The following is a 10,818-nucleotide window of genomic DNA, read 5'->3' as shown; positions in this document are numbered from 1 at the left end:
AGAGGGCCTGATGCACCACGGTGGAGATGGTGTTTTTCTTGTTGCTTAATGCTGACAGATTATACTGTATTTCTTGTCTTTCTGATGCCTGATTCTTTTTTTTTTTTTTCTCTCTCTCTCTCTCTCTGTTTGAGGTGCAGCTCCATCCAGAGGTGGGTGTGGTGTCTGTTTCTAAAACCCTCCTGTCCTGTGCACTGGCAACATTTCCTGAGTATTTCTTTTGTTTGTTGTGATTTGGCACAATATAAATGAAAATCAATTGACAGATGAAACTAACAGACTAGCCTGCAGCTTCAGAAAAGGTGTAGATAAACTGTAAGATTCCAAACATTCCCCTTGCTAGGAATCCTCAGAAGAAAACACAAGTAGGTCAAGAGAGCACATTAGATGTTGAGAGAAGCTGCGGTGAGAGTTTGAGTAGAAATGCAGCGAGGAAAGAAACTCCTGTGTCCTCTTTGATGGACAGATTTGTCCAAGCTGAGAGCAGTGATGGTCTCTCAAGGATCAAGGATGAACACTATGGTGTCTCTGCTGTTCCTGGGATCCACCACCCAAAATCTGAAGTGGACCTCCCACATAGGCTCCATCAGGAAAAAGGTCCAGCAGAGGATGTACTTCCTCAGACAGCTCAGGAAGTTCAACCTGTCCCAGGAACTGCTCATCATCTTCTACACATCCATCATCCAGTCTGTCCCATGCTTCTCCATCTGTTTGGTTTCCATCTGCCTCCAAACATGACAGACACAGACTTAACTGTCAGGTCTGCAGAAAAAATAATCAGAGCCAGTCTGCCCTCCATCCAGGACTTATACAGGTCCAGGACCAGGAGGCCAGCCGGTAACATCTCTGCAGACCCCTCCCACCCTGCTTAAACTCCACCCCTCTGGTTGATGTTACAGAGCTCTGTATGTCAGAACAACCAGACGGGAACAGTTTCTTCGACAGGCCGTCACACTGATGAACTTAAACTGCTACAAAACTCACTCATTCATACACTTCATGCGTGTCAGTCTAAATTCCTTATATTCATGTGGATACTTGGTGAGTAAAAGCTCTTCTGAAAAATCTGCTTATTTAGGGTTTGCTCTTTTCTCTGCCCCTGACTAAGGCAGCACCCTCACATCACGGTGACAGTGAGGCATGATTGTAAAGCACTTTGAGCGTCTGGCGTAGATGGAAAAGCGCTGTATAAATGCAGTCCATTTACCATTTATTTAATTAGGGCTGTTAAATGCAGAGGAAAAATTTTGTAGCCAGCGAGTGGCGCCCTTTAACCAGGTCCAGACCTCCACACGCCGTCCTGCTCACTGGCTACTTAAGGAGCACAAACCCAATAACTTTTTGTTTGTTTGTTCATTATTATTGTTATGTGTCTGTTGTGTTTCCAGACTTTACTTGTGTGTTTGATCTGGCAGAGGAGGAGCTGCTGTTCCATCCCGTCTCCACCAGGATTACACGTCCATAGTAAGTCTTTCTCTCGGCATCCCGCAGCAGATCTGAGGTGGATCTGTGATTTAATCCAGAGTCCTTCCTGCTGCTGTTGGCTGATTCTTATGTACAGTACGGGTACTGAAAGTGGCCGAAATGGATGAATGTAATCGGTTTATGTTGTCAGGCAAATGTTTGAAAGAACTACAGAAAGTAATATTGGTGTTGGAGAAAAGTGAATCATCTTCCACCGAGCCTCATTTATCCAACATTTCTGTACCAAGTCTGGAATTTACCAACTTCTACTTCAGAATACAGTGTTCCCTCGTTTATCGCAGGAGTTACGTTCTAAAAATAGCCCACGATAGGTGAATTCCGCGAAGTAGCAGCGTTGTTTTTTTTTTACAATTATTATAGATGTTTTAAGGCTGTAAAACCCCTCACTACACATATTTTCTCACTTTTCTCTCCTGTGTAAACACTCTCAAAGTTCAAACCTTAGTAGAAAAATAAGTCCAGTATTATAGAATGAAACCAAAGATCAAAACCTGTTTTCAGGCCCAAACATTTGTTTGAGAAATAAAAATAGAACGTTTTCCTATAAATAATTATGATGGCTTTTAGAACTAACAAATTTAATTTTAACAATCAACCTACGAGGTTGGACACATAAGAAATTATTAATAGTAACTGACCAGTATTCCTCTGATCGCGCCTCTTTGTCGTGGCGCCGCTCCGCAGCGTGTTTTTCCACCTCGGGGCAGGTGTCTTTTTCCGAGTGATATGGGTAGTTGTTGGCGCTGTTTTTTTTCTTCTGATCGAGAAGATTCTTATAAACAGACACACGCAGAACACAATGCGCGTGCTTTTTCTTCGCTGCTGGAGCGCTCTGCATCAAAACAGCGAGTGTCGTCTCTGGACCTGTTGCCAGATTTTGGCTGCAACTAAGCACAGCAGACAGTTTAAAAAACAAAAAAACAAAAGAAGCATGCAAAATTGCACAAAAAAAAAAAAAAAATCCGCGAACTGGCGAGACCGCGAAAGGTGAACCGCGATATAGCGAGGGAACACTATCTAAATGTGCACCACAGTTAACATATATGACAGCTAGAGGGCGGCGTGGAGCCTGGCTGTGTGGTGCGCATCAGATGATGTATCTAAGATACCAGCCTAGAGTTGATGTTCTGGTGAAAGAATTGAGTGCTTTTATTTTTTTTTAATGGGCTTTTAGTCTTAAATTTCAATGGCGGTTTATTGACATGGGAGACATGTTTCTATTGTCAAAGCAAGTGTTAAGAGTAAAAAATAAGAACTCAAGTCTGCTCGCTCGCTCTTTCTCTCTCTCACTGTTTTCCTGCTGAACAAACGTGGAACTTTATAGAAACACAAACTGCAAATTCCTAAATGTATCACCAGCAACACTCACACGATGAACTCTGGATTGAAAGACTTTAATGGACATTTTATTTCCCTTTCAGGCAGACAGAATTCTGTTCGGCTCGGCTGTGCGCTGAGCTGGTGTTTCACAGCCTGGGGACACTGAAGCGGCTAACTTTTTGGCACACATTTTCAGCAACAATTCAGTTCATTTTTCGGAAAATCTGTGCTTGACAACAGACAGTTTGAACCCGAGAGCTGAGCGGAAATTGCCGCTACCCTCAGCTTCGAACACTGCAGAAGAGAGCTCTCTTAAACAGCTCGGCTTCAGCAACCTCCTCCCCACGGCAGAACTCAGCAGCAGTTGAGGGGTTTCACAGTTGCTCTTCTCCAGTATCGGGAAAACGTTGCAGGCTGGATTAGTATTTTCTGCTACCCGAATTACATCTGTATTGGAAACCAATCCCGAGATTGGATTGGTCGCATCCTTACTCCAGTCATTATTTTGTGCTAAGATGGAAATTTCATGTCAGTAGGATCTTGGGGCAACAACATCACAGGGGTTTATCCACAGTGTGACGCACTGTGCTGCGTTGTGCTGTGTTCAGCAACGATCAAGTCCCGAGTGTTTCCACGTCAGTGTTCAGGCCGAAGCCTCGTTTCTGCCAGGAAGGCAAGAAACTGAACTTCTTATTCCATTTTTAATTACAAAAAAGAACCATAAACGGGTAGATACAGCTTTTACCGCCTGTGTAAGCACGTTTTTTTTTTTATCATTATTATTGCATCAAATACAAAAGAAATAGGTAGTGTACAAAATCTTTAAATAGCTGCACATACAAAAGTGAAAGAACATAAGGGGCTCATTTACATATAACAAACTAAAATACAGGGCAACTGAACATTCACAGATCAAATTTGTCTATAAAAGAAACTAGTTTTGAGACCTGATTTGGGTTCAAGGCTTATAATAGTTTTAACTAATTTCTCGGATGAATGTTTGGTTTTGTCTTGAAAAATAGTCTGTTGGTTAAATCTTCATTCAACATGCACACGGTCGTGCACGTCGGGCTGCTTCCTCTTTTTTGCCCACTTTGGTCGTGCTATGTTAGTGGATAGGGAGTGCGCCCTCTAGCTTTCATATATGTAACTTATGTGCACACACTACCTAGTGGTAGAACAGGAGAACTGCAACTGGAAGGTGCACATTTGGGGTGCTGAAGGTCATCCTGTTGTTATGGGTGTGGTCATTTACCAAAGCGCTCAGGAAGCTCCGTTCTTGACTCGCTGTGGAGTTGACCAGAAATCAAGTCATCCCTGAGGTTTTATCCAGCATGTTTGGTCAAACCCAGGGAACAGGAGGACCTGCTCCACTCAGGCTGAAAAGCTTTTGTTTCCTCAAACTGACTCATTTTGTGTGTGTGTGTATATAAAGATTTCTGGTTCCTGCTGAGGAAGGACCTGGCACCTGTGGAAGACTCCTGATCTGTGTCCTTGCGGTTCCTGCTCTCAGCGGGTGGGGACGTGCAGCCGTTGAAGTTGATGATTAACTGTTGTAAATAAATGTCGGTCTTATCAGGCTCCGCCCTGACGTGTTCCAGGTGGAAACATGCTGCTCCTAAAGTAGCCTGACTGTGCCGTCATCGTCTACTTTACACCAAAAAAGAAGTCACCTGGAAGAAGAGTTGCACTGCCAAGACTGACTCCAAAAGTGAGCACGTTCCCCATTGACAACTTATGTTTAGACCCTGGTTTAAAATAAAACTTTTAAGCACTTCACCTTCAGGACCATTAACTAAGACTTGAGTGAATGTGTGTAATATTTGAGCCTGTATGGATTAGAAAAGATTGTTTTTTAAATATGAAGTTGATGTAAACTGTACCAGTGTTCAACGAGACCATTAAAAGCTCAAAATCACTGAATGGACTGCATTTAAATAGAGCTTTTCCATCTGCATCAGACACTCAATGCCTCACATTCACCCCAATGTCAGGCTGCTGCCATACAAGGACTCATCAAAAGAAGCCCATGACATGTGACCTAAACGTCAGATTCCTTCTTCCCTGGTTAAACACACACTGTCAGGAAATTACACATTACAGTCAAAGTTAACCAGGTTACCAGACGTTTTTTTTTTTTAAACACTGAAACCGATTAAAAACTTCTTTTGATTTCATTATAATAAACATGTGATTTCACCAACCAATCAGGAAGCCACAAGTCACCTGAACTGACAAATTTATTTTTAAAAAACAACCCATAGGGTTTGATACAAAATGTTTTGTGTATCGAGGACACATCTCACACAGAAAACGCATCAATCAAAACCTAAAACCTGGATCTTTTTCATCACGCTGTGAGGTCAAAGGTGACAACAGGCTGAAAAACGGCAACAAAAAGATGCTTCCTTTGGGAAAATGCCGAGTGGAATGAAACAGAAACCAGAACGTCCCGACGGACGGGCCATGACCAAGGGACGGAATTTGTCCACGGGGTCAAGATGACCAGGAGGAAAACCGGACCAGTACGGGAAGGCAAACCGTCTCCTCAGTGCTGCCTCCTTGGGATGGACTTTGCTCCTTTAGGCACAGATCGTCCCTGAGAGTCACAGTTCCAGAGTCCGTGTTGGACTTCAGCAGACCGGCAGCATCCGCACGTTCCCGCTGCGTTCTTCAGCCTGCAAGTAAACTTTGATCAGCATCACTGCAAAACATCAAAGCAACAGAAACCATGGCGGGAGCGTTACCGTCGGTATTCCATCAACTTGCCTCAGAATATGCTGGCGGCGGTGCAAAAGGGAAGGCCGTTGAGTTCATAAGGATGGGGCTATCGTCACCATCAACGTCATCGAGAAGCGGCGTCAGGGGCTGGTCCAGGTGGAAGTCGCGGGTCACATCACTGTAACTGGGAGGGTGTGAAGGCAGTTTGAGGGAAACCCAACTCTGAGAGGCGCTGCTGACCGAACCCTCGTAGCTGCTAACGCTGTTGCTGCGACTGCCGAGTCCAGCGGTGCCGATGACGAGAGGAAGCTCCAGGACCAACTTGTCACTGCCAGGTATGTGGACGTAAATCTGGAAGAAGCATTTAAAGGGGACCGGTTGTTAGATATCTGACAACTGAACAGGTCGATGTTGACCCAAAAGTGGCTTACCATGAGCGCGTACTCCACGCGGATCATGTTGCAGCCCAACATGGAGGGTTTAAGTTTTGGCACCCTGATGGTCTTGCCCTGCCATGCATCACACATGCCAGAAATGATGTGATTTCCACGGACTGAAGACAACTTCTTGCGCTCAACCTTGGTGCGGCCATTGGCCTGGTAGGTGTGTGTCGCGATGATTGCGGCCTTGGGCACCACAATGCGGGAGCAGGTGTTCTCAAACTTTGCATTAATGCAGATGTCTTCACCTTCACAGAAGCCTTGTCTGTCGATTTTAGCATTTAGTGACACTTGGCCGTCAGGGATGAACATGACGGTAACTTTCTTTTCCTTCATGCCACCCGTGGGACACTGAAGAAAGACAAGAAAGTGCAGGGTCCAGACCATGCATGGACAACCAACTCCACTGGAGACTGCTCCTTAAGAATGAGAGGACAACTCACCAGCAGGTCTCGAGTGTTGATGTCCAGAGGTTCCTCCACCTCGAAGGATCTCTTACACTCGAGGACGGTGTGGCCCGGTCTCTCCATTAGGGCTTTGACGTAGTACTGGACGTAGCCAAACTTGCCTTTGTATGAAGACACCAGCTGCCTGTAAGACAAAGTCTGTTCATGTCAGCCCGCTCGAAATGACACCAGATGTTCTTCAAAGCAGAACCTCAGCTTTACCCCTGCTCAGGAAGCTCAAAGTCAAACGTGTACTCGTACATGTTTCCAGGCCTCAGGACCACCGACCCATCAGTGTCTGTGAAGAGACACAACGAAACATCAGGACGGCTCCATTCAGCAGAAGGAACGTCACGTCCACCACGTCCATGCACACACTGCAACTGTTTGTGCTGCTGTGTGCTTAGTGCAAGGTGTGTGCACGCAAAAACAATGTGTGTGTGTGCAGTAACCACACAAACACGTGCAGCAAAACCCACTGTGGTATTATTGAGAGCACAGTAACATCTGAAATGTGTCCAGAGGATGTTTTGAAATACTGAAGTACATTTGGATGTCTGGTACAATCTTGGCACAAAAAAAACAGCTTATTGATTTATACTGAAGCTGAAATTTAATAACCAGAATAATAAAAAGTCTTAGGTTTGGTGGTTCAGTTGAAATCTTCATAACTACAGTTCTGGATCAGATAGATATCAGAATGTTCAATACGATTGTCTTATTTTCAAAGTTATTCTTTTTCAATACGTAACAATATTTGAAAAAATTAATTGTGATGTCAAGAAATCAATGTTTGCATCAGAAATGTCACAAAGAATTTATCAAATTATTGATCAGTCAGAGTTAAAGCAGGAACGTGTGAAGGACTATTTAAAGTTTGTCCTCGTCCACATCAGATCTGCTGTGTGTCTCACCAGTTCCACCGAGTGCAGCACTGCAGTAGTAAAACCAGGACAGACGAATATTAGTTTATCAATTAATGATCAGTCTTATTATATGAACAAAGACGATCATTTATCTTTAAAAGTGGACCTTTACTCTATGGGGGGGTGAAATATGTTTTTAAAACATGTGTTGTGACCGTGTGCACTATCAGGTGACACTGGCTCATGGGAGCCACCGAACACCATCACCACACAAAATCTTAGACTGGTGAAAAGACACACACAGATAACCGTGTGTGTGTGTGTGCACAAAAAAAAAAAAACTTGAGGTGGGAAGTCACAACGAAAATAACCAGTTAACTGGTTGGCTGTGATTATTCATCCACTATCTGACAACAACCGTAACCTTCATCAGTTAATGAGGTCAAATCCCTTCAGTCAGACTCCAAACTGATGTTAATTCAAAAATAACTGAACTCCAAGCTGGAAAACACAGTGAACCACATGAGGTTTGTGCTCCTCCTCCTGGACCTAAGACTGAATCTGCTTCCTGCTTTATGACTAATAAACTAATGATTGGTTATTGATTAGTTTAGTGCAGTGAGCTGATTTAACTTTTTGCTCTCTAGTCCAGATTCTTCATCTGAGACCAAGAACTGAAAACCACACAAACAATTTTATGTGTGTTTCAAGACATTTCTGTCTGTCTCTGTGTCTGTCCACATACAAGCAACTTCCTTACAGCAGAACCAGTTTTAAGAGTTCAAACACAAACAGCATCAGTGTGGACAAATTAACAAACTCTCTGTCTGTCTCTGTCTCTTTTCTCTTTCTCTCTGTCTCTTTTCTTTCTCTCTCTTCTCTCTTTCTCCTGTCTTCTTTCTTTCTTTCTCTCTCTTTCTCTCTGTATTTCTTTCTTTTATTTCTTTATATATATTTTATATGTATATTTATTTATTTATATCTCTTATATATGTATTTATTATTTATATATTTTATCTGCTATTTATTTATTTATATATTTATATATGTATATTTTTATTTATATCATGTATATTTATTATTTATATATGTATATTTATTTTATATCTGTATCTTTATTTATCTATATATATATGTTATTTCTTTTCTATATGTATTTTATTTATTTAATATGTATTTATTTCTTATATTGTCTATATTTTTATTCTGCTATATTTTTTATATGTATACTATTTTTATATGTATATCTTTTATTTCTCTCTATGTCTCTTTTTTTTCTCTTCTGTATTTTTTTTCTCTTTTCTCTTGTCTCTTTTTCTTCTCTTTCTATCTGTCTCTCTATCCTGTCTTCTTTTCTGTATCTGTATCTCTTTTGCTTCTTTTTCTTTCTTTCTCTGTATCTTTTCTTTCTTTTTTCTATAGTCTTATCTCTCTCTATCTTTTTCTTTCTATTTTCTCTCTGTCTTATCTCTCTGTATCTATTTTTCTGTCTCTCTGTCTCTCTTTTTTCTCTGTCTCTCTCTCTGTCTCTCTTTTTCTGTCTCTCTTTTTCTCTGTCTCTCTCTCTCTGTCTCTCTCTCTCTGTCTCTCTTTTTCTGTCTCTTTTTCTTTCTCTTTTTCTCTCTGTCTCTCTTTTTCTGTCTCTGTCTCTTTTTCTTTCTCTTTTTCTCTCTGTCTCTCTCTCTCTGTCTCTTGTCTCTCTCTCTCTCTGTTCTCTCTCTCTCTGTCTCTCTTTTTTTCTCTCTTTTTCTCTCTTTTTCTCTCTCTCTTTTTTCTCTTTTTCTATCTCTTTTTCTCTCTCTCTTTTTCTTTCTTTCTCTTTCTATCTCTGTCTCTTGTCTCTATTTTTCTCTCTCTTTTTCTCTCTGTCTCTTTTTTCTTTTTTCTCTTTCTCTTTTCTTTCTCTTTCTTTCTCTTTTTCTCTCTCTGTCTCTCTCTCTCTGTCTCTCTTTCTTTCTCTTTTTCTCTCTCTGTCTCTCTCTCTCTCTCTTTTTCTTTCTCTTTTTCTCTCTCTCTCTCTCTTTTCTCTCTTTTTCTCTCTTTCTTTCTCTCTCTTTTCTTTCTCTGTTCTCTCTCTCTTTTCTTTCTTTTCTGTCCTCTCTCTTCTCTTCTTCTTTCTTCTTTTCTCTCTGTCTCTCTTTTTTCTCTGTCTCTCTGTCTCTTTCTCTCTCTCTGTCTCTCTTTCTCTTTGTCTTTCTCTCTCTGTCTCTCTTTCTTTCTGTTTACCTGTCGGTTGTGTCGGAAGATGGAGTTGCTGTTCCTGACGCAGATATTGCGCCTCCTGGCGGCAGCGCTGTTTTCCTTTCGCGTACTGAACTTTGGCGCTTCCCACCGCCAGCACCCGCACGGCGGACACGCGCGTGGCTTCTGTCACCTCCACCAGCACGCGCCCGGACACTTTGTCTCCGCCGCAGTAGAAGCTCTTCGTGGGGTCGCTGAAAAACAGCGTGAACGTTTTCACTCTCTTCGTGGACACCACCATGTCTGCTGCTGCCAGAACGATTTGTGCTGCTCACAAAGACTCGGCCGCTTTTATCTGCACGCGGAAGTCTGTGGCCCGGCGCGTGCGGCGCGCTCCCATTGGTGGAAAAGGCCTGTTTGTGTCGGCGGCGGCCAATCACAGCCCGAGACACCCGCGTGGACACGGCGTGGCTCGAAGGAGTCAGCGCGTGCTCAGCTGATGCCAAGAGAAAAGAGTGAAGTAAACAAGGTGAAACAGTCACCTCAGTACCACAAAAGTACACCAAGTACCACTATACTATAAGAACAAAGACCAGGACAAATACCGAGAAAAACACAGAATGCCACAAAGTACAACGAACACCACAAAGTGCACTGAATACTACAGAGCGCACAGAATACTACAAAGTACATCGAATACTACAAAGTACAACGAACACCACAAAGTGCACTGAATACTACAGAGCGCACAGAATACTACAAAGTACATCGAATACCACAGAGTGCACAGAATACTACAGAGTGCACAGAATACTACAGAGTACATCGAATACCACAGAGTGCACAGAATACTACAAAGTACATCGAATACCACAGAGTGCACAGAATACTACAAAGTACATCAAATACTACAGAGTGCACCAAATACTACAAAGTACATCAAATACCACAGAGTGCACCGAATACTAGAAAGTACATCGAATACCACAGAGTGCACCGAATACTGCAAAAGTGCACCGAATACCACAGAGTGCACCGAATACTGCAAAAGTGCACCGAATACCACAGAGTGCACAGAATACTACAGAGTGCACAGAATACTACAAAGTACATCGAATACCACAGAGTGCACCGAATACTGCAAAAATGCACCAAATACTACAGAGTGCACAGAATACTACAAAGTACATCGAATACCACAGAGTGCACAGAATACTACAAAGTACATCGAATACCACAGAGTGCACCGAATACTGCAAAAGTGCACCAAATACTACAGAGTGCACAGAATACTACAAAGTACATCGAATACCACAGAGTGCACAGAATACTACAGAGTGCACAGAATACTACAAAGTA

The 10,818-nt window shown here is 42.5% G+C and overlaps 1 protein-coding gene across 1 annotated transcript; it reads right to left on the bottom strand.

The window, feature by feature from the left end:
- Positions 1-5,027: 5,027 nt before the first annotated feature.
- LOC117501620 (thioredoxin-interacting protein-like) lies at positions 5,028-10,123 on the bottom strand. Its single transcript, XM_034160538.1, has 6 exons — positions 9,505-10,123; positions 6,635-6,710; positions 6,410-6,557; positions 5,958-6,317; positions 5,575-5,877; positions 5,028-5,483 (listed from the first exon to the last, which is right to left on the bottom strand). Exons 1-6 carry the CDS (start codon positions 9,758-9,760, stop codon positions 5,439-5,441), a joined length of 1,188 nt encoding a protein of 395 aa, XP_034016429.1. The 5' UTR covers positions 9,761-10,123; the 3' UTR covers positions 5,028-5,438.
- Positions 10,124-10,818: the final 695 nt, after the last annotated feature.

The sequence above is a fragment of the Thalassophryne amazonica genome, chromosome 20 (genome assembly GCF_902500255.1).
Source record: "Thalassophryne amazonica chromosome 20, fThaAma1.1, whole genome shotgun sequence".
In the NCBI taxonomy this organism is placed as follows: Eukaryota; Metazoa; Chordata; class Actinopteri; order Batrachoidiformes; family Batrachoididae; genus Thalassophryne; species Thalassophryne amazonica.
The sequence above is the reverse complement of the archived record's forward strand: the minus strand, read 5'-3'. Positions and strand labels throughout refer to the sequence as shown.